Source organism: Grus americana, chromosome 19, assembly GCF_028858705.1.
Source record: "Grus americana isolate bGruAme1 chromosome 19, bGruAme1.mat, whole genome shotgun sequence".
In the NCBI taxonomy this organism is placed as follows: Eukaryota; Metazoa; Chordata; class Aves; order Gruiformes; family Gruidae; genus Grus; species Grus americana.
The window spans coordinates 877,143-900,771 of record NC_072870.1 but is presented as its reverse complement, the minus strand read 5'-3'; the positions used below and the strand labels follow the sequence as shown (position 1 = coordinate 900,771).

The following is a 23,629-nucleotide window of genomic DNA, read 5'->3' as shown; positions in this document are numbered from 1 at the left end:
GCGCGTGGGAGGAAAAAGGGTTAATGACTGCCAACCGCCTTTAAGAATGTGCTGCCCATGTTATATTCAGCTCATCTCTTCCTCAGAGTACTCGAAACCTTTAGGGTTGTTGTGGTTGGGAGAAAATGAAGGTTTCTCTCTCCCCCTGCATGAATGTGCATATGCATGGCACTTGGAGGAGCCCGGTTATGTGAAAATAACCCTGTCTTCCTTCTTCTGGTGGTGGTTAGTGATAACGGAGTGAATACCAGCTGTTCAGCTGGGGAGGCATCTGACGTGGCCTTTAGGAAATCCCTTTAGCTAAGCCAGCTAAACCAGGCTGTGGGCACTCGATGTTCCTGTGCCTGGCCACCCGCTCTGCCCGGCACTGGGCGCTCTCGCCACCACCCCTTCTGTCCTCACCTCGGTGATTATGTGGAGAGGAGAGCAGGTGAACTGTTGGAGGAAGAGGTGAAAGCGGTGGAGTTTGAATCCGGTTCCTCCTGAAACTCTGTGAGCCTCTGAGACGCTGCTGCACTTCAGGGCAAGGTCTGCTTCTGCTCTGCACCAGGCTCAGCTCTTGGGCAGAAGTTTCTAAGCCACGTGTGAGTCTTTTTCTAATGCTAAAAGTGCAAAAATATTTCGGTGAAAGTGGGAGAAGATCTATTTGTGGATGTTCAGGTCAGCTTAGGTTGGAAATTCAAAGTAATGATGTGATGAGCAACCTTTTAACGCTGCGCAGCTGCAGCTTAGGGTTACAAAGGTCCTTCTGCAACTCGAGCTGGAAAACAGTCCCTGCGCCAGGCCCTGAACTGAGCGCTAGTCCTAAAAATCTCACCATGGATCAGAGCAGATCTCTTACCTGCCTCATCCATGGTTTTGTACGTTACGAAACACTGGACATATGTTGTACGCACTTAATATGTTAAATAGCAACGTATGCTCTGACTCTGAGAGACTTCTGTGCTTCAGCTGTTATCAACAGACATGCTTTGTTGCTTTTCTCCTGATAACATGTCAGAAAAAACAAACCAGTTTTACAGTTTTTATAGCTACACTTTCATTCCAGTATAAAAGGTTCCTTCCACCTCTTGCTGCTCTGGTTTCTCAGCAGACCTCTGGCATTCACCCCAGAGGAGAACCCGTGGGAAGCAAGGCACCTCTCCTGCCACGCAGATTTGGCCAAGACAACTCTGTAACATCGTCCGTAACCCTCTGCTCTCATTGTGGTGACTTTGTATGTAATGCAAATGCGTTCTGGTTTGTGGATGCCAGCTGGAGTCGGGTGCCCCCGAGGCTGGGCAGCACCTGACCTTCACCCACCACGCACCACCTAAATGGCAGAGCAGGAGGGAGCCGAGGTGGCAATGGGATCTCAGGGCTAATTTCCAGGCGTGGTTGCATTTTTTTTTTCTAGGGCTTTTACCCCAAATAGTGAAGCCCGCGTGACCATGGCCTGTGGGGTATCTGTGTGTTTGGTTTCTCAGCAAGGGACTTCACTGAGCGGCTGTTTGCCTGGGCACTACTGCCCTGATGAAGGGCAACAGGTCTGGGTGTTGCAAAGCTGTCCCTTGATTGAAGCAGCTCAGAATAGTCTAACCCTTAATGATTTTGTGGAGAAATGCCCAGAACTTCTATCTGGCTTAAGAAAAACCTTTTGAGATGCTGTTGGTATTGCTAGGTAGAGCTGTCTGTGGTGGCTTTGGGGCAACCACATCTAAGAGGAGAATAATGGCTACAGGCTGTGCTATGTTTTGATGATCCAGGAGCGAGAAAGCTGATACGATTTGAGCAAAATAGTTGGGCCTGGCCTTGGAGGGTTAATGAAGGGCCAGGTTTAATTTTGCATTTTAAGAAAGAGGTTCTCACTCTGGCTGAGCGGTGGGAGTTGAAGGGCAGAGCAGCAGCTGGTGATAGGAATGGAGGTGGTGTTGCCCAGGAGGCTGCTGTCATGTGGCTTCTCGGACAGGCTGTGACCTGGGCAGCTCGAAGTTTGCTCATGGACTTGATAAACAACAGGCAGTAAAAAGTCAGCTCCTGGTGGACTGGGGAGCTGCGTGTTCAACCCACAGCGTTTCCTGCGCCCGAGGCATTTCCCTGATGTCTGTGAGCATTGCTGAACTGGAGTTGGTGAAGCTCCCCGTGAGAGCTATCTGTCTGAGCAGCAGCCCCAGGGCCAAGCTCTGGCACACGGGTGCTGGTGGGAGCCAGAGACATCCAGCTGCTCCCTGTGCGCACCAGAGCTCCTGGGAAGGAGGACTTAAAGGCTCAGCAGTCAGGAAGCAGCAGGGCAGCCCCTTTGTCCTCCCCTCCCAAACCAGGCAGAGGGGACTGCAGGCAGCCACTAGGCCAGCGGGAGGATCACAGGCAAAGGTTTGCAGCAGGAGGCTCCCGGCTGAGCATCCGAAGGCATCAACCGGGGCAGAGGGCTCGATACTGGGGCACAAAGCCACCTCGCTGCTATTGTTCCCAGCGCTCCCGCAAGCGCCGTCAGTGCAGCACAAGGCAGGTGCCGGTGGGAAGGAGCACCACAGGCCCGGACTGTATCTCTCGGCTGCATCTCCAGCAAGCCGCTCCGCTTGGCGACTCGGTGTGGAAGGGGATGCGTTGCTGGCATCCGCCCATGGGGACGGGAGGGGGAGAGGAGGGGTGATCCCTCCGTCGGTCTCTCCATTTTCTGTCTCGCCTCTCAGGGAGACACTTAGATGGCAGAGCCGTGCTCGGCGGCCTTCAGAGGTAGGTGGAGTCTGGCTGTCCTCCGCCCTCCCTCCCTCCATTGTCAGCGGCAGCGAGCGGCAGCAGCGGGCACCTGCTCCGGCTGCCGGCAGCAGGGATGCTCCTGCCCTTCGCGGCGGAGCAGGGAGGCTGCGGCAATCCCGGCACGAAGGTTTTGGAGCCGCTGCCGGCAGCAGCAGAGGGCTGGAGGAAGGAGATGCTGCTTGTGCGTGCCCGGCCCAGCTGCCGCCTCGGGAAATGAACATGAGTCTGCCAGGCCGCGTCTCCTGCTCCATGCTCAACTGCTTTGTAAGTGCTGCTTTTTTCCCCCCCTCTTCTCCTCCGCGCAAGCGGGGCTGTAAGCCAGCTCCTCTCCTCCGGCTCCCATGCTGAGTCTGCTGCCCCAGATCAGGCCTGTCCTTGAGGCCGGGCTGCTTGTGGATCCTCCTGCTCCGGATCTGCCCGGCCCGGCATGCTGCCCCCTGCAAAGGGGGATCCCTTCTCCTCCCTCCCATGTGCTGCTGGAGGATGGTGTGGCCCCCATCACTGCTGTGCTGCTGCCCTGCCTGGGCCCAAGGGCACAGCAGCGCCCGGCGCCATGGGTTGTGTCAGCTGGAAGGCCCCGGTGAGTGTGCCATGCCACGCAGGCTCTGGCCGGTCCTTGCCTGGAGCTGGAAAATTACCGTGTGAGAGCAGCAGACCCCAGGGGAGCTCTACGCTCCCGCCATGGCTGCAGCATGCAAGGCAGGGGTGTGCAAGACCCCCTCCCATACTGATGCTGCCAAGATGGTGTTGTAGTGGGAGGGGGTCCTGAACTCTTCATCTTTACACCTTTGGGGAAAGGAGTTCTTTTGCTTAGAGGAGATCTGATGCCCCTTCCTGCAGAAAGTCCCCCTGCAAGGAGGACTGGTGGCCAGATGGGCTCTGAGGGCTTCAGGACATGGGTGGTTTGTGAAGAGAATGGGGTCCTGAGCCCCTCACCCTGCTGACAGCCCGGGATGGGGCTGTGGCAGGAGGAGATGCTCAGCCTGCCACCCATCCCATGCTGTGGGCGAGGAGGGACTCAAGGACACCCAGGCTGGTGGAGAGCTCGGGCTGCCCTGTTCCAGTTCCTACTGCTCACTGGGATTTCATTGCGAGCTGCGAAGTGGTGATGGGAAGGGATCTCTGCTCCCCGGCTGCCGCACCGGCATGCACACACACACCTTTCCTTTGTGCTCCCCTGGGCTAGGGCCTCAGCATCAGAGCGAGCCGGTGGTAGGAGAGGCCCCCAAGCCCCCCGCGGTCTCCAGTAACCAGCAGCTGCTGGCGCAGGTGCTGCGCCCTGTGTCCCTCAGCCTCATGCAGGGACCTGATGAGTGGGTGAGGAGGGGCAGCGCCTTTACCTCCAGCTGGGGTTGATGCCCAGCTTTACACCAGCTCCGAGCAGCATGTGCACAGGTACCTCTGGGTCGGGGAGGACACGGGCTGTGTGCAGTCTGGACCCCAGTCAGGTCCAGGGAGAGCATCAGGCTGGGCTGTACCTGCGGGTGCTGAGGCTCGAGTGGCTGTTGGCAATGTAAGGGGATTCAGCATGATTTTAAATATAGCAAGCCAAAAGAGCTGGGTTCTCATTTTTTCAGACTGAGATTCGGGATTCTGGCTTGGGTGACTCTCCCAGAAAGATACTTAATTTTAAAATACTATTTAATGCTTATAAATCAGAGTATTCCCTAATAAGTGCTGGAGCCTAGAAGAGCTATAGCAAGAGGCATTCTGAAGAAAATGTTCCATACCAAATAGATGTGGAATTAACACTGTCCTGGGCTCCCAGCAGCAAGCATCCTCAGCTGGGTGTCTGGATGCTGCTTGTTCATATAGTGAGCTGGTGGTTTGACAGAGCATGGGGACCGAGATTTCATGAGTGACTGAAGATTCGCAGGTCCCAAACTGAGACACTGTCTCCGCTTTTCCAAGGATGGCGTGTCGAGGCTCCATGTGTCCACCTCTCTGAGGCCTCCATGGGCTTTCCAGGATGTCTGTCTGAGCAGGGTGGACATGTCCAGCTGCCCTGAGATGAGTGCCCTGCATGGGTACTGTCACCAACGCGTGTTGTGAATTGGGTGCGCTTAGATGCAGTTGTTACAGGGTTATGTTTCGCACTTGCATATTCTCCTCAAAAAGCTTCAGGCTCTTCCCAGATTCTTTGGCCTAAGAGTGAAAAAGAAAACTCCCAAAAGAGAGCAGTCGTTACGAACATAAGAGGAGGAAGAGTAGGTTGAAGGTGGACTCTAGATGGAAACCCTCTGTGTTACGGTGTTTCTGCTGTGTGCCATGGTGAAGGGGTAATGGGGTAACATTTGACCTGACAAATTACTATTGTGTCAGTCCAAGATCCTGTGCGTGGCCAAGGTGTATCTGCTTGGCTTCCCAAATACCATATGGTTGGAAGAGACAGGACTTGGAGACCTGCTTCAGTCTTTCACTGTGCTGTGGGTATTCTGCAACAGCCAGAGGAGCTGCTGGGGTCTTGCAATGCAGAGTGTGGTCTGGAGGCAGAATGGGTGTTTCCATGCACAGGTCTAGGGGATCCCCAAGGTACTGGGGTGCCAAGGCTATCCACAGCTTTGATTTTTGGCTTTTTGTAACACGTGCTGGCTGGGGCCTGTCTCAATGTGTGTTTTGTTTGCAATGCAGGGTGAGGAAGGCCCTCCCAGTTTGGAGTATATCCAGGCCAAGGACTTGTTCCCCCCGAAAGAGCTTGTGAAGGAGGAAGAGTCATTGCAGGTAAGGAAGAAAGAAAACCAAAACAGCTTCGGGATGTGGCAGGCTTGCCTCTGGTAGCATGAAACCTGAGAGCAGCTCTCCAGCCTGGGATGTGTTCTGGAGGCCGCGGGCTGGCCAGTGTTGTAGGTCACATTCTGCGTGTGTGGAGGCTGCTGACGGCAGTTCTGTACACCCTGGCCCTGTCTTTCCAGCCCTGCCAAGACGCTGCGATTTGTACAGCATCGCATCTGCTGCTTGGAAATATGGCTGGAGCATGATGCAATACAGAGCCGTCCTGGGCATTCCCTGTCCTCCGCCTGCGCTGACAGTGAGAAACTGTGATGCTGCCTCTGCAGCAGGTAGACGCTCTCGGGGCCAGGTCAAATATCCGGGCTGGGCTGTGTAGCCATAGCCTGCAATTGAGATGGCTGATCTAGCCCTAATACACGTTGCTCCTGGCGTTTTCCTGCTGCAGAGCTGTTGGACGGAGAAACCTCCATATGGTGCCAGCCTCCTGCTGCAGAAGGCCTTTGAAAGAGACCTGGGTACTGCTGCTGCTGTGCAGCAAGGGCAGCATTCTGAACGGTGGGAGCCAAAGCTCCTGGTGTTGGTTGCCTCCTTTAATGTAGTCCACTGCCACCTTGTCCCCGTGCTCATCCTCCTCCTCCTATGGTGGAGCCAGGCTCATGTTGTGCGTTCTCACTGCTGCTGCAGTATTTGAGTTTGCTCTGTGACTGGCATTGTCTTGGGAAACAGTGCTGATAAAAGCAAGGACTGAAATGTGGCAACAGGAGGATGACTTGAAGGAGCAAATGCGGGCTGAGGGGTTGCACGGGGGCATGGCTGCAGGTCTGTGGGAGTTGAAGCCACTGAGACCACCTGGAGAAGAGCAGAATCCGCTTTGCTCTTCTGCATGGAGGACCATAAATTTCACCCCTCCCAAAGGGTAATTTACGTTCAGAAAATTGTTATTCTCCTAATGTAAAGTGAAGTCTGAAAGGATGCCATTGGCTTGTTATCAAGCCGTGTTCAGGCACCTGTCAGCTTATTCCAGGACTTCCCTCTGTCAGTTCTTGCAGTTTTACCATCCCATTTCTAATCCATCTCCCTTCTGTTGCTGTGGGAAAGAGCCACGTAAGCAGAAGAAACACATGCCAACTGCAAACAGCTCTGGCAAGCGTGCATAAATAAACTGCAGAACTGAAGAGAGTATATTCTCTTAATGTCAGATAATGAACATTTTTAAAGAGTGTTCAGACAGATGCCAGTCTGAGGTTGTTATTTTTGTACAAGTAACATAAGAAGGGAGAAGTTGTTAGCGCAATTGTCACTTGCACCTGAAGTCTGAAATCCAGGCAATTTAATTTTTAGGCATCATATACCCAAGTCATAGAAACAACTTAAAAATAAAGACAAGGTGGTCTGAGTTGTACTAATTACAGTGTAATGAATTGTTTCATCAGATGCCCTGTCTGGCAAGTAAAGGGCTCTGGCTGAAATGATAAATCTTTGTGACATTTTCTGCGTAATTGGTTACCAACATCACCTGGTGTAGGTGGCATTCAGGGAACAATGAGGAGTCACTTAGCTAAGGAAAAAGGGCCTGGTGAATTTTAGGCTGTTCTGCCTTTTTTTTTTTTTTTTTTTTGTTTTGTTAATACAAGAAAAGAAAAGTCAGACTTGGCCATCTGCCAAGATCTCCTGTTTTAAAAATTATGTCCAGGCTGATAGGGAAAAACAGAAAGACACTTTATTATTTGGATTTTTTTTTTTTTAATTCTAATACAGGTAACTTCATTAAAGTGTCCTCAGTCATACAAATAACTATACATAGAAATTCCCTTAGAGCGTTGTTAGCAAAAATTGGGCAAAACTTTGATTCATTTACTCACCTGGGTTGGTACCAGTCCATCTCGCAGTGCTGCGATGAGCCCCCTTCATGTAAATGATGCAGCAGGATCAGGCATGGGATGCTCTGCCTTGGGGCAGAGGGCTCTGATCGGGTCCGGCTCTGCCTGGAGCTGTGCAGAGCACTCCCAGCTCTGAGCTGCACCTGACGTTGTGTCTTGTGTCATGTCACTTGCATCAGGGCTGTGTTCATCCTCTCCAAAAAGCAGGGACCATAAATCCCTCTGCCCCCGTGCAACACCCTTGCTGCCAGATGCCCACAGTTGGTTACATAGCATTTGTGGTCACACCTCTCCTCCACAAGTAATTCTCCATCAGGAGGTGCTCAGTGGCTCCTGAGGCATCTTTGGAAGAAGATCCACCTCATGGGCAGTGGGTACCAGTGCTGTTTCCTGCTGTTGTCTGCTCTCGGTGCACGAAGAGCACGTTGCTGTGAATGATTTCCTGCAGGAGTTGCACTGCGGAGGCAGTAGGAAGAGAGGCTCTTGGCATTTGTGGTGCTCAAAGTATTCTGCGTGTGTCTTGAATTAGTGATGTCTCCCTTCCAGGTCCCATTCACTGTGTTGCAGGGCGAGGGAGTGGAGTATCTTGGCCATGCAAATGATGCTGTGATTGCCATCTCCAACTACCGGCTTCATATCAAATTCAAGGATTCTGTGATCAATGTAAGTCTGGATCTGCCAGTTCCTGCTGCCTGAACCACAATCTCTTGCAGTATTTTGGGGGGGCGGGAGGGGCATAAGCCATTTCTGTGGTCCGTGGCATGGGAGCTGTGCCTCTTGAAGGATGCCAAGCCTGATGGCTGGCATCTCTAGTTACTGCTGGTCATGCAGTTGCTGTTTTACTGCTGCATTTTGGTGTGTGGATGGGGTTTTCCTTTGGATAATAACTAGGTCTTTCCTTTACTGTTCTCTTTAAATTCAAGCATTAAACTTGGTGGGGTTAAGACTGTTAAGGTCTCTTGCAGGCCAGCTTTAATGAGACTTCTCCTACCTGGAGACCAGCAACTGAGAGTCAGACAGTGGGAGCCCGAGGCTTTCTCTTACTGCCCTGACTTGCTATCTTTTATTGCAGCTTTTGTTTGGCTCAGTTACCTGTGCTTGTCTGGATGCAATTTAGTCAGCAACCAGTCCCAGATGGGAGACTACCCAGGGATGGAGTAGAAATCAGAATAGTAATTGTTGAAGGAGGTTCTACGCTGGGTCATGAGGCTTCACCAAACCTCAGAGTGGGTTTGTAGCTTGAACTAGAAGCTGGTGATTGTTGACAGAGCCGTGACTGTGTGTGATGATGTCCGCTGTGTTATGCGGTATGTCTTGTCATGCCCTATATCTGTCCCTTGCAGGTGCCTTTGAGGATGATGGAAAGTGTGGAGTGTCGGGATATGTTCCAGCTTCACATCGTCTGCAAGGACTCCAAAGTGATCAGGTATCCGTTTATCGCTATATTGTAGACGCCCCTGCAGGCCAGTTGCCATGTTCAGCGCTGGCGTTTCCCTCTGTGCTGCGTTGGAATTGAGCTGCTCATGGCCAAGGTTGCTACAACTTGGTACTTTGTTCCTTTTTCTGGTTAAGCGGAGCAGAGCTCCCTGTCTCTGCATTTCGGCTGGATGAACGTACCCACTGAGGGTGACTTGCGTTTGGGTTTGCAGGTGCCATTTTTCCACCTTTAAGCAGTGCCAGGAGTGGCTAAAAAGGCTAACTCGAGCCATCGCCCGCCCTGCTAAGCCTGAGGACCTCTTTGCGTTTGCCTACCACGCGTGGTGTTTAGGAGTCTGTGTCGATGAGGAGGATCAACATGCACATCTCTGCCGTCCAGGTGAGCTCCTGGCATGCGCCCATCCTGCTTATCTGTCCAGAAGCACTGCAGTGCAATTTGAACTGTTGTTCATAAACTGATGTCTGGCCCTATCTTAAGCTCTGCTGTAGCCTCAGCCCAAGTTCATCTTGCTGAGGGGCATCCTGTACCTGGCCTAGAGATCCAGCCAATGGCCAGATGCGGCTGGATAACAAGCGCAGTAAAAGGAATAATAAGAAGAATAGTAATAAGCACAATAAGGAACATTCTGAGCCAGTGACACAAAGCAGCTTTTCCCTTTCTCCTTGTGAATGAAGAAAACACCCCATACTTTAGTGGTCTCACTGTGATGATAGAGAGCTCAAGCAGTGTCATCCCTGGATGGTAAACATCATCAGCTTTGAGGCAGTGTAATTAATATGAATCCATTTGCATCTCTCCTCCAACACCTAGAAATGCCATGACGTTCCTGTGGTCAGGTCTGCAGAGATGTCTGGTTTACACAGGCACAAATAAAATCTTTGAATCCATAAAGAGAAAAACAGAGCTCTGATGGTGCCCTCGTGTGGATTGGGAGTTTCCCGTCTCTGGGAACACAAAGTTCATTTGCAGTTGCTTTGCCTTTAAACAGCTTCAGCATGAACAAAAGGGGATTAAAATGAGTCACAAACGTGGCTTTAGACTTAATGTGCTGGTATCAAAGGAGAGAAGCAGTAGCCTGAATGAAATATCCAAACACAGGTTGAGATGGAGGGATGCGGTTGAATAGTATAGCTGAAAGAGATACCAAAAAGCAGCTGATAGTGAAAAGGTAAATTATTTGTTCTTACCCTGTCCCAAACACCAGCAATTAGAGATATTTGCTGTCTTTCCTTTAGAGAAAGTATTATTCTCTAGTATAAATAAATTCACCTGTGGAAATTGTTGCTGCAGGATACAAATGGAGTGAAGAGCTTTGCAGTATTTATTTTTGGCTCAAGTGTCAAATGTTGTTAATAAAGACATCCAGGATTTGTAAGGCGAGGCCAAAACATGAGAGCGCAAACCCTGAGTCAGCCTCTGAGAGGGCAGTCTGGAAGAAGGAACTGCCTGGGGTGGGTGCTTGGTACCCCTCTGCCATGGGCTATCTGATGTCCGTTTTGGAAGCCATCTCTGTCAGAAGGGTAAAAGTGGGTTGAATTAATGGCCGCCACCCCACATTGATGTGGGAAGGCTATTTCCATGCCACTCTGTGCCCTGAGACTGAGGGGTGATCTGACTTGACAAAATAAGCAGGGGAACCCCCATGAGGGACAAATCTTTTTGGTTCTGAAGCAAGATCCCTGCCATCCAGCTGTCGTTTGTCTCCAGCCTGTGATAGTTGCTATGGAGCTGCTGCTAACGTGTTTGGACTTCATCAGTGCTGCTCTGCTGTCAGTAAATACCCTGTGCTCTGCTCTTCCAGGAGACCATGTGAGATACCGATTTGAGATGGAGCTGGTGAGGATGGGCTTTGACTTGCAGAACGTCTGGCGAGTCTCTGACATCAACAACAATTACAAGTGAGTGTTTCACCACCAGGCTCTCCCCACTCCTCTTTCCTACCTTCTTCCCTTTGCAATCCCTGTGCAGAGCAGTGCATGAGTCAGGCTCCAGCTTGATAGCCCTCAGGCAGATCAGCATATGAGCCAGGTCCCCTTTCTTTCTGTCTTTCACATCGTGGAATTGAAGAAGGAATACAGCCCAAACATCAGAGCTAGCAGCAATTGTAAATGCCAACTCAGGTTGCTTATAATGTGGTGGCCGTAATTCATCCTTGAAGCCATTCTGGAGTCTTGGAGGAACTGTCCATCCTAGGGCTGCCTTTCTGCTTGGTCATTCTCTCTAAGATTTCTTGCGCTGTTTGAAATGAAAACCACAAACTTTTCATGAAGTTGTGCAGCTATTTGGCTTTGTGAAACTGGGGGCAAGCTAGTGGAGGGCTGTCAGGCTGCTCAGAAGTCTGGGGGATGAGCCAGGCTTGTTCGGTCTGGTGCCGAAGAGGCTAAAGGGTGATCTGCTTGCAGCCTACAGCTGCTGGAATGGCAGGTACAAAGCTGATGGAGTGAAACTCTTCTAACACCGGCAGATGACTGAACAAGAGGCAATGGCCACAAGGTGCAACTTGGGGGGTTCAGACTTGACATGGGAGGGGAAAAAAAAAAATCATTCCCCAGGAGTGTGGTGTCATGCTGGGGCAGATCCCCAAAGAGTTGGGGGTTCTCCATCATTAGAGCTTTTAAGTCTCAGATATCTAGTGTTGGAGGTGGTTCCCCATGAGCAGGTGGTTGGAGTGGAGATCTCTAGAAGGTCTTTCCCACCTGCATGTCAGTGATTCCAGCCTGTCTTCTGCTCCTGGAGAAGAGCACAGGAGCTTTTGGAGAAGCGCTGCATGCATTCTTTGCAGCAGGTGGTATTAAGCCAACAGGATTTTATTTAAGCTTTGACAGACACATTCATTTCTGCATTCCCTATAATCCTGTTCTTGAAATGGCTGGTATCCCTCAGTCTTTTCTCTGTCTCAGCCAGTAAAGGCATCCCCATCACCTATATATTGAACAGCTCCAGGTCACCGGTTTCTTGTGGAGACCACGAGGAGCCTCGGGCACACTGGCTGGGGGAAATCCCAGTGGAGTTTTGCAGTTTGCTGCCTGTTCTCTTCTCCCTTAGAAATCCAGGCAGCAAGCACTAGTTTTGGGGTTTGATTTACAGTTTCTACTTGGCCATACTGACCACACCATTGCTTTTGGACTGTTAACACGATTTTGATGGCATTTATGCAGTTTGTCCAAGGATGTTAAAAGAAAATTGTTTTCCTGAATTGCTTGGTTTTGGAGTGCACAACCTGTAGGTCTCTGCCCTAGGTCGAGTCTCTGCATGTCTTTGAGAGCAGTCAGGCTTTCTCCACTGCTGGATGTTGGGATGTGGTTCGCTCTGACTATTTCAGAAAGTTCAACTTAGATTGACCATCTGTGGTTCGCTTCCTGGCCAGTAATATACAGCAATTAGCCAACTTCTCTAAAGGCAGATGTTTTATTTCCAACCAGACCAGGGAAGAAAGAACTTGAAACAAACCTCAGCGAGCTGGATGTGGGCCTGGTTTTGCTTTCCTCCATCTGCTGAGTTCCTGCCTGGGGATCCTGGCAGGTCACAGCTTCCTGCAGACATCCAGAGATCTCAAAGGTGGTGTAATTTGCTTGTGCAACTCAGAAACCAGTTCCCTCTTGCTGCTTTGGGGAGTGTATCTTTAAATCCTACCTTGGCTTTTGATCATTGCCACCTGCCTCTATTCACAGGAATCGGGTTACTTTTTAACTGTTTATAGTCCTTTTATCTTTTATTTCCCAACATTGGCAAAACAGTGTTGTTAGAGACAGGATACTCCAAGGTAATGGCTTTGTTCATTGTCTTTCAAGTCTGTTTGGAGATGTCCTTATCTGGAAACTATTACCTTCTTCCTGGCGACAGCCCTCATAAAATTAGAGCAATACAAGCATATAATAACCACTCCTTCGGTCTTGATAAAAGTATACTATTTCAGCATACAACGATAATAAAATTATTACACGATCTCTGCATGGCTCTCTCATCTTCGGTGATCTGTATACCCAGAGAAGTGGCGGTGTTCCGGCATTCCCCACCTGGTGCGCCCGTGCTGCCCAAGACAGGGCTTGTTTCCTAGCGGCCTGAGTGCTGGTGGGTTTGGTGCACACATATCTCCTTCAAAAAGGGGGGGGGGGAGAATTCATCTTTCCTTCAGTGTTGATGCTTGTTTCCAGGTTTGATCTTTTTACGGTTGTGGTTTTATTTATTTTTGACTTTGAGGAAAAAGCTGTTTGGAGTTCTGTGTTACTGATTTAGACAGCTGACATTTCCTACTGTGAGTGCTCTTAATTCATATTTTGTTTTATTTTGGTACAATTCTCCACAAATTTTAATACTATCCTTCACTCTTATTGGAAAAAGTGATAATTAGTGTTCTTGCTTGTATTTGCCATAGACTGTAAGTCTACCAAGACCGTTAGTGACAAACCCCGTGTTTTCACATCCTGCAAGGGAGGATCTCTCTATCTGGACTGGCTGTTACCTTTGAGGTAGGAAGACACTTCGTCGGTCCTTGTCCGTAGGTGCAGCCTGTGCCGATTTAGGCTTGTGTCATTACAGCCACCTTTTTCTGGAACGGAACCTCACAGTTTCAAAATGCCTCATCCCATGTTCCGGGTCAGTGTGGTCCCGGGGGTGTTTCAGGCCACCCCTCCATGACCCACATTGCTTCGCCGTTTATCTCTTTTCCCTGTCGCACGTGAGGATATTGCACAACACAAGGACAAGTGTGATTCCCCTTAGGACTCCCTTCGTTGTGAAAAATGACCATTGAAATTCTGTGCTATTTCTTATCTTTTTCAAGCATTACTGTTTCAGAAGAGGCGTTTCCTTCAAGTCTTTGGTGAGCGATCTGTAAAAAAAAAAAACAAAAAACAAAAAAACCAAACAACAAACCAAACAATTTGAAAAAACCCTTTCTGAAAAGCCACATCCAGTCAGCCACACGAGCTGTACCTGCTCATGATGTTTCCAGCAAATTCTCCATACGTGAGGTGTGACCTCCCTCCACAAAAGCCGTGTTGACTCTTCCCAAGTGCCCTGTATTTACCCTCGCACCAACTGTGACAGTCAGTTGCTTTGTGCAGAAGTCAGACTCCGGTGGTTTCCCACGTTCGCCCCAGAGACCTTTTTACAAAATTGATACCGTGTTTGCCACCTTTCATTCCTCTGACACCCAAGCCAAGGTAAGCAATAGCTTACACATCTCGGTTAATCATTCACCTGGTGCGCATTTGGGTTGCTGGAGAAATGTTGAGCATTATCTAGTCCTGGTGATCAGTTACTCCTCGTTCCTAGCAGATTGTTCTAAAACTTCCCCTGCAGGAGTTTCCACGTTTAATCTCTTCTTGTGCACCGTCCCTTGTAAAACAGGGTGAGGTCTGGCAACTTCTTTGTGGGCTCTGCTGCTGAACACCAGCGCAAATAGTTTTGATTTTCTGCTGTGATCTTGCTGATCTGTTAGACCTTCGGTTTCGGTAGCAGGCTGACACCTCCAAGGTGTTTGAAAAAGGTGTTCAGGATTTTAATCTTTTAAAAGGTTGTTTCTCAAAATCTGCACTACGTGTCTCATTTTTGCTGTTTTTGAATTCAGGTGCATGTTTGGCTTCTCTCATGTCCTTTGGAAACATTTCCCCTCTCTGAAGGATGTCCTTTTATTTCTAAAATCCTTCTTTCGTTCACTGTTTAACTCTGTCAGCTCTTTTTGATCTTTTTGATGCATTTTATATGACCATTGAACAGCATGTTTAAGTAACAATGTTTAAGTCATATCATCTGCAAGCTGCTCTTCCCACCCCTGCCCCCCCGAAACTCATTGTTACTGTCGTGGGAGGCTTATCCCCTCTAAAAACGTTGTTGAAATCTCCTGTGTGATGACTACAGTAACAGAGTGATTTTTCAGTTACTCTATTTTGGAGCAGCTTAGGACCAAAGAAGAGTTACGTACTTTGGTATTGTTTGGCCAGTAGCACCAAGAAGCAGCTGATGGCATCTGAAAATGTCACCTTTGTCTCACATGTTACCGTGATGCGCATGCGTTTTATGTGAAAGCAGTACAAGTCTGTGATGGCAATTTCTGCTGTGGCAATGTCTGCCCTGGCAGCCTTTCTTCCAGCCTCTCGTGGATGCTGTTGCTGTTGCTCCAGCAGTAGGTAGTGTAGCCTCACTGCTCTCCTGTTTCTCTTTAGGCTTGGGATTCGAGTCTGTGCACATTCTCCATTGCTTGTGGGTGCTGGTAACTGTTAGTCTCACACTTTTGCCTTCACATTTCCCTGGAACACGGTGCACTTTGTTCACTAGCTCGACCTATTTTGGTCTTCCTACAAAGCTTGTACTTTGAAATTTAGGGTACCACTAATAATCGTCCTTGTATCCAGTTTATAAGATGCTGTTAAGCCAACATACTTATTTATCCTGGCTTTTCAGTTCCTCTATTTTTTTGAATAGAAGCACAGGTCTGCGTGTCTTGACCTCATTGCCTGTTTTTACGCGCCCTGCTTAAATTTTGGCTTAACTTCTTGAGGCTGTCCTGTTTCCTACCTGAGTTTTACTGAATTCTGTTTTATCATTTTCCAAAGACTACAGAGTTTTAGTGACTTAATTCTTAGATAGATAGATAGGCTCCTGAACCTCCTCTGTACTGACTCCCTAATTTTTACTTTAAGACATCTCCCGTAATGTTTCATCTGAAGTGTCAGGGAATGGATTCTGTTTTCATTTTGATGAAGCCCATCCTAGTATAGACTAAGCTATTCCACAAGTTCCTCCAGATCTCCACAGTGCTAACCCTCTTCCACATACCTTTATTCTCAGTCACACTTCAATGCCTCTCTAATTTTCTGACCAAATTTATACACAGAATCTGAGGCATTTCAGAGATGTCCAAGCCCAGACATCCTACCACAGACATCCTGGTCTTCAGCTTCTTACTTGACAGCTTTAATTTTGCTTCCTGGATTCCTCTTCCTCACCCTGTTGTTTTTATTCCATGGACCAACTTCGCTTTCTGCCTGGGGCTTTCTAAGAGGCTGTCTAGACACCGTGTGAAGTGCCATCTCCGAACTCCTAACGTGGCAGGCACTTCCTCACTAGCATCACAAACTAAGTACTACTAAGTGCTGTATCGTGCCTGTCGCCACCAGCGGGGATAGCCTGGGCTCGGGGCAATACCAGGCCACCCTTTGGAGTTTCACCCCCTCGGTTTGCTTCCCATCCACCCTGAAACATTCCTTCTGACTGGTGTGGGTTATAGCCTAGAGCTAGAGCTGCTCTTTGATGTTCCTTGCCATATACAGCTTTGCCTGCCTGAGCTCAGCTGGCCCAGCATCCAGGCCGTTTGTCTCTGCAGCCTGTGACCTGCCCAGCACACAGCTGTGTGTGCGAGCGGCAGGGGCAGGGAATTAGCTGCGCCCTTGCGCTCCTGGATTTTTGCCTGTGCTTTGTTTTGCTCCTATTGCTCTCTGCCCTTCTCCCCAGCACGCTGTTTGACTTTCCCACTCTTTCCCTTGGCTCCCCTCTTGCCCTGCTGTTAATCTACTTGCAGTTGGATTTTTAACACTTGGGACTTAAGCATTCACAATCTTGTCGCCTCTTCCCATCTCCCCCACTCCCCACCAACTGAATTTCCCTTTCAGCCGAACTGCTTTACACTTCGGTTCGGTCAGATGTGGGGCTCTTCTGGTACTGCAGCTCTGCTCCTTGAAGAGTTGGGTCCCCCCTGCTATTGGCTGTGCTCGCTGAGTTTCCCTGGGGGGCTGTATTGGTAGGGACTTGCCCATCACATTCCTCTCGCTGCTGGCATGTGTTCAGATGCATATCAAGAATCTGATTTCTGGCACACCACCAAACAAGTTATTCTTTCAGATCTCACTCATGTCATTTTATTATAGCACACATGGAATCACCGTTGCCATCTTTCTGGGCAGAGTTATGTCTTCCTTGCAGAGAAATGTGTTGAAACTGTGCTGAGACAGATATGAAGAGGAAGAGCTTGCTGAGTCTGGGGAAATGTGAGCTGCTCCTGCCTTCTCTCTGCACAGCTTCTCTGGTGCAGATTACTGATTGTCAATTCCTCATCTTGCCTTCGTGCTTTCTCTTTTTCAGGCTTTGTTCCAGTTATCCCCAGAAGCTGCTGGTCCCTGTCTGGATCACTGATAAGGAACTAGAGAATGTGGCTTCATTTAGATCGTGGAAGAGGATCCCTGTGGTGGTGTACAGGTAAACACAAAACCAAAGCAGTGCTCTCCCCCAGACCCATAACAGCCACCCTTCTCCTCGTAGTCTCATGCAGGGTGCTGTGAAGCCAGGTTAGCAGAGCGGGTGTACAGGGCTGCGGAGCAAAGCGTGACGGCGATGGCTGCACGCTGGTCCCTATGCTGCCTATTTGTTTTGCCTCCCAGCTGAAAACATGCTGTTCTCAGGACTCCTCCTCCTCCTCCCACCACACGTCAGCCTCTGTGGGCACTCAGTCTGCAATGGTAACGGCAGGGTGTTCTCTGGAAGGGAGAAACAACATTCCAGTAACTATTGCTTCTTCCCTGCTTTCAGTTAGATCTGAAGATGCGGGTGACTTTCCTCCTATGGGAGATGCAGCAAGAACACTGTGTCGAATTAAGGTTCTTTCTTTGAGTTTCAAAACTTTCACGCATTGATACTTGCCTAGCTGCTACTTTGAAAAGAAGTCTTGACCAAAACAGGCCTGCAGTACAGCCCTGCTCTCAAACTAGGTACTCAGGCCTGGATGTACCTCTTAATATCCAAGTGCAAATCACTTCTGTTTTGACTGAGTTCTGAGAGTCTGACAACGTTTAGGTGACAGAACAAAATGTTTTTTGACTCAACAGCTGAGTACCTACTCCCTGGTCAGCCTTCCAGAAATAATCTCTACAGGGGGATGCAGGAAGCTAGGTGGCAAATAAAGCAGGGCTTTTCAGGGTAGAGCAGCGGTTTCTCATCAAAATGTCTGCTAGGAGGCTGTTGTGTTTGAAACTAGCAGGAGACTGGTTGAATAGGTGCACCCATTCAGTGTGCGTATTTTAACATACGTCATGGTTTCTAGCCTTAGACTCTGTTAGCAATTACTAAATTCAAATATAAAAAGCTTTGAAAATATCAGAGCTGCACAACAAAGGACAACCCTGGGAAGTACAAAAGTCGGGAAGCAAAACCTGTGACTTTACACGTCCCTTAATTCTACACCTTCATGTTATATAGTTTGCTGTTAGATGGTGGCAAAACGCAGCGTATTACTTCTTCTGGAAGAACTAAATTCTACAGCAGAGTAATAATGAGCGCTACTTATCGCATGGAGCCTTTCCCTCTTTGTAGCCAAGTCAGCTAAGAAGTTAATTGTATTTGTGATTACTTTTGCTAAAAATGGCCTGGCGCTGGAGACTGTCCCGGTGTGCCTCCCCACCTGAGGGCAAAGCCATGTCTTTTTGCTACTCTAACAATTATTTTGTTCCTTGCTTTACTGTAATGGTACCCGGTAATTTACAGGCTGAGCTGCAGCCTGGGATCAGATTAGAAGATGCTGACAAGTGATGTTACAAGATGGAACAAGTGCTTGCCCATATGTGTATCTCATTTTCACGCACTTGTTAGCCTTCACTCTCCAGATGGAAGTCTTCTGGCCAGGAGAGTCTGTGAGGGCCATGGTTGCTTCTGGAGTGCCTGGTGCTGTATGGGAGAGGGAAGAAAGGAAAAGCCTCATGCTCAGCTCCTCCTTATCACTCAGGAGAGAGTGGACAAGTGGGCTCAGGTGCCTGCACCCTAAGGACTTGGTAACCACAGGACTGTTTGGTAGACTTCAGAGCTTTTGGAGAACAAGGGTGAATTCATTAGGTCAGTCAGATCTGTAAAACATGATGCCAAAGGTGACACATTATCTTGCAAATATTTTCTTACAAAAAGTATAATTTAGCTGTTAAGCAAAACAGAAATTCAGGTCTCCATCTCTGAGTCCTCAGTGGAGATGCACAGTAGAGATGCAGGAGCCTCCAAGCACAATTCACTTCTAAAAAGCACGAAGGATGCAATTAATTATTTAGCTGACTACAGAGGCAGATGGGCATTGTATGCCAGCCGCTCCTCGTTATTACTCTCTGTCTACGCATCCACCTTCTGAAGACCTTGGGACTGTGTTAGCAAGAGAGCTCCTCGCAGACACTCAGCATCGCCTTTGCCGTGTTCGTGCCACGGTGGCTGTTGGGGAAGCAGCGGGCAAACGGTGGATGTTGCTCCAGCCCCACGGCTGAGCGCTCGGTTGCAGGCTTTCACATCATGCCAGAGCAAGCCAGGAGTTTAATCCAGAGACTTGGGAAATGAAAGCACTAGCATTTGTGCATCTCGGTTGGGAGCCTTTAGGCGACAGTGCTGTAAACCCTCTCTCGGCTTTCTTGTGTTTTAAGCCAAGCTGCTTGACTTTGCATTGTGGATGAGTGCTCTTATGGCCAGAAAATAACAGAGGGGACTTGAGAAATACTAGTTGATACCTTCTGGATGATTGTTATGGGTTAAATGGCACATACTAACAGTATCAGATATGTTCTAGCCTTGTGCTGTGAATGAATCTGGGAGAAAAAGCTTAACTGATAAACTGCAAAGGCACCTCGTACTCCAGCTTCAGAGTCTGAAAGAGTCTCAGGTCATTAAAACTAAACAGAGGATCCCTAAAGAATAACTTTGTCCACATAAGTTAAAACACTACGGTTCCTTCTGCCATTCCGGTTTCAAGAAAGGAGTTTTTTCTTTGAGGAAAACCTCCACAAAAATCCCCAGTAAGAAAAGACCTGAAATGCTTTGTACGCTGGTGCTGGGGAGATTTGCAGAATGCGGAGTCACGCTGTGGGTGCTCCCCTGACCTGGGAAGCTCATTACAAGCTCAGCTGTGGTTTTGGTCCATCCGCGGGCACCTGCTGTGCTTTCTGCTTGCTGATGGCTTCATGCTCATCGATGCTGGCCGTACTTCCTTCTGTTTATTGGCATGTCACTGTCTCTCTTGAACTGGCTACCTCAAGGCCAACCTCTGCCCAGCATTTGTTGCAGTGCTGAGAAGTTTGTGCTACCAAGAAGTTTTCTGAATCTAAGATGACTCTTTGGCAATGTTAAGCAGGCTACCTCTGACTTCAGATGGCCTACAGAGCTAAACTTGTTCTACCCCCTGCACCCCAAAACGGTGCCATCACATCACACAGCCTGGTGGAAGCAGCCCCTGGCACAGCACCTGCATTTCCCAAAAACACGCTCAGGCGCTGGCTGGGAAAGTGCTGGTTGGCACAGGCCAAAACCTGTGGGTGTGCTAACAAACAAGCTTGGATGATCACAGGCTGGTGCTTAAGTCCACACCTTAGGTCTGTTTCATTTACTAGTATAAACAAAGCCTTTGCTGCTGTTGGTATTAACCATCCTTGAGTGATCCTGAAGTCAGGAATAGATCTCTTGGGAGCAACTGCTCTGTAGGTCACCTTGCAAACCGAAACAGTAGCAGAGAGCACCGAAAGAAAAAGGACTCTACGGTATTTTGACTTTGACGAACAGGAAAATTATTTCTTTGTAAGTCTTCAGTTTAAAGGCTTCATCACTATCTACAAGATGTCATTAATGGTAATATGTTTTCTGCATTTATTGATAAGTTACCTCAGGAGAATAAGGGGACTTTGTCTTTGAGTAGCAAAACCATTCCTGCAAACTGCAGTAGCCGCCAGCGAGATACCACGCACCGCTGTTAGAGGGAGTTCAGAGCCTCGATGCATTTTCTTAGTGTTCTGCCTTACAGCAGATAACATGAACAGGCGCTGTCATCCTCTGTGGAACAGCAGAGCCCCTTATGGGGTGGCCGCATGAGAAAGCGGTACCTTCCAGAGTGCTTCTAATAGCCCTCACAGTAGCTGAGCAGCCCTTGAGCAATGGCTTGAGGCTGGTGCTGGGGTGCGGCAGCATCCAGAGCGTTACGTCCCCTATTCTGCCACCAGTGCAACTTTTTCAGAAGCATTGACCTACAAATAACAAAATAAAATACTTGGTGTGGTTTGCAGGAGGTTTATCTACATCTTTGTTCTTACTCCGGCTCACCTTCAGAGAGGTGCTGCATGAGGGGTGGTGGGATAGGGATGGACCAGCACTGTTGTTGTGACGAACGGAGTGCACGGCTGTCCAGTTTATTGTCCTGTCTCCAAGAAGGGCAAGGCACCAGGAGTAGCGTCTCGGGGATGTGTAAAAAATGGTATGGGTATGCTGGTGTTCTGCCCTGGTGCGTCTTTGCAGCAGCTGCTATGTTAGATTTCCTACAACAGTTATTCAGGAGAATGTGTGATTGTGTTTGCTGGTCATGTGGTGGGCCCACCTTCCATGAATTTAGTGTATTTTGGAGCCAGTTTATACTTCCACGTTGCACTGTGGCAGTGAGTCCACTGTCTGTTATGTCTGCTGTCCACAAAATGCTTCTTGGTTTTCTTCAGGCATGACCATTCCAGTACTTATTTGTGTTTCTGGGAAGAATAAGACTAATCTTCCAAACACACTTTTTTTATATTGCTCATGACCTTTTATGCCTCTCATCTGTCCTTGTCCTTCTCCCATGGTGGGGAGGTGTTTGCCTTAAGTTGTCCATAGTGAAGCTCTTCTAGACCTCCGATTGTCCTTGCCACCCTTCTCTGGAGGTCCAAGTACGACATTATCCTTTTTGAGATGGATTAGTGAGAAATTTGTGTCAATTTGAAGGTGCATAAGATGTGGTGCCATCATGTTTTCTGTCTTATTATTTTCTGAATAACAGCTAATACATTCTTAACGTTTTTGCTTCTCTTGAACTGAGGCTTTTTGAGAGCTCCACAGTGACCTCAAAGTCTTTGAGATTTGGCAGCTGATTTGTACCCAGCTGCTCCCTGTCAATAGCTGGAGTTACATTTTGATCATCTGTAAATAATTTTCATTTTTTAATACTACATTTTATACTCTATTTTTATCACCCAGTATCACCAGATCCTTTGCAGCTTTTTCCAGACAGCCATGGACTCCTCTGGATAATTCTGTATCACCAACAATTTTGTCACCTAACTATCCCTTCCCTTTCCAGGCCATTTGTGAATGACTTGACTAGTGTGTTCATGTGAAAAATTTTTCCTACTTCAGACCTTCTGCCAGGCATCAATAAGCAGCAGCCGGGGTAGGGTTCATATTTTAGGGGTTGTTAATAAACACCAGCTCAGGCCACCACCCAGAAACTAACCAGTATGATGCTGAGTGAGCTAATCTTTCTAACTTACAAGTGATGAATGAAATGGTTTAACAACCAGTACATCCTTTAAAGGAGAAAAAAGGGAAAAGAAAGAGAATGGGAGAACAGAACAGTATTACAATAAATAACTATTACTTTCCCGAAGTATAACCGTAATTATTTAAAGTTCTCCTCTCTGGTGTAATATATAAATATTTACATATCTATATACAATAATATATATTTATAGATAATAATATGTATTTATATATTATTAAAATAGTTTATATATTATTAAATAAAAATAGTTTAGCAGAGTAATGGCTAGGACAACTGGCAGCTTCCCCCTGGCTGCAGAAACTCCCCTTTCCTTTCGGTAGTGGAGTCCCAGGGCAGAGCCAGAGCTGTCGGTCGGGGTGAGGCCCCGTGAGCTGCAGCTGAGCCCAGCGCTGCCGCCATCGCTGGCACCAGCTGTTCCAAACAGCCACCCCAGCGAGCGCCGCAGTGACGGGCTCCTCTGCAATCTCGTTTCGCCAGCTGTTCCAGCTCCATTGGCTGCTCCTGTGCTACTCGCAGCCATCTCCTGTTCCTCACCGCTGTGCTGCGAGTGACAGCCCCTGCATTGCTGCTTTTGATATAAATAATGGTTATTTCAAATGCCCTGCCCTGTTTCACTGCTTGAATGCAAGAGTTAATGCAGTAGATAAAGCAATGGGGAGGGTTTCACTGGTGCTGACTGTAGGTGAAGTTTGCTGGGGTTGTTCCTCACCTTTTCGGGGGACTTCATTAGGTCTCGCTTCCTTTGCAGACATGTGCGCAACGGGGCGGTGATTGCACGCTGCAGCCAGCCTGAAATCAGCTGGTGGGGCTGGCGAAACGCTGATGACGAGTATCTTGTGACATCTATTGCCAAAGCCTGTGCCTTGAACCCTGGAGTGAAGGTATCTGGTGGGATGCCACACAATGGGAGCAGCGATGGCAGCGAGGCCTGCGATGCCGACTTCGGTAAGACAGCTCACTCCCACTCTTTACTAAGCGTGTGAACAACACCAAAATGTTGCTGTTGCTGCTGACAGGTTAAAGTGCAAGGTTTAAACCCAATATCCAGATGGATCATCTGGGCCCTGTCACACCTTGACTGCGGTGTGCGGAATGGGTCCCTGGCGTCGTTCGCAGCCAGTGTTGGGTGGCACTGGGGCCTGTCGTAGGAAGGAGGGAGGTGCCGGGAACTTAGTCCCTGCTGTTTCTGCAGACTCATCCCTGACCGCATGTTCAGGCGTGGAGAACGCAGGAACTCCTCAGAAGCTGCTGATTCTTGATGCCAGGTCCTACACTGCGGCTGTGGCCAACAGAGCGAAGGGAGGCGGCTGTGAATGTGAAGGTACCGAGGGCTAAGCGGTCCCAGAGCATCTTCCTCTTGGACCTGCTTTGTTGAGTGGGTCCTAGAGCGCAGCAGGGGGTTGGGTCAGCATTTTGGTACTCGGTCTCTGGGAGCACAGTCTCCTCCTCACTCGTGCGAAGTGCATTATTCCAGATATATTGCTGCTGGCCCACAAGGCTTTTGTAGAAAAACTGCCTACCTGGAGACCAGAAATGGTGCAGTGAGGGGACAGCTAAACTGAGCGTACAGAGGCAGTTGCCACAGTG

General features: G+C 48.7%; 1 protein-coding gene across 4 annotated transcripts in view; it reads left to right on the top strand.

The window, feature by feature from the left end:
- The window catches only part of MTMR4 (myotubularin related protein 4), a 56,789-nt gene that overhangs the window by 25,505 nt on the left and 7,655 nt on the right, over positions 1 to 23,629 (top strand). For 3 of the 4 annotated variants that reach the window (XM_054847432.1, XM_054847433.1, XM_054847434.1), the window contains exons 3-10: positions 5,371 to 5,460; positions 7,896 to 8,012; positions 8,693 to 8,775; positions 8,999 to 9,165; positions 10,589 to 10,685; positions 16,870 to 16,983; positions 22,791 to 22,987; positions 23,235 to 23,363. In XM_054847432.1, the coding sequence (XP_054703407.1) occupies positions 5,371 to 5,460; positions 7,896 to 8,012; positions 8,693 to 8,775; positions 8,999 to 9,165; positions 10,589 to 10,685; positions 16,870 to 16,983; positions 22,791 to 22,987; positions 23,235 to 23,363 (994 nt within the window). Of the gene's footprint in view, positions 1 to 2,043; positions 3,004 to 5,370; positions 5,461 to 7,895; positions 8,013 to 8,692; positions 8,776 to 8,998; positions 9,166 to 10,588; positions 10,686 to 16,869; positions 16,984 to 22,790; positions 22,988 to 23,234; positions 23,364 to 23,629 lie in introns of those variants that run through there. The other variant, XM_054847431.1, reaches the window with a different exon arrangement.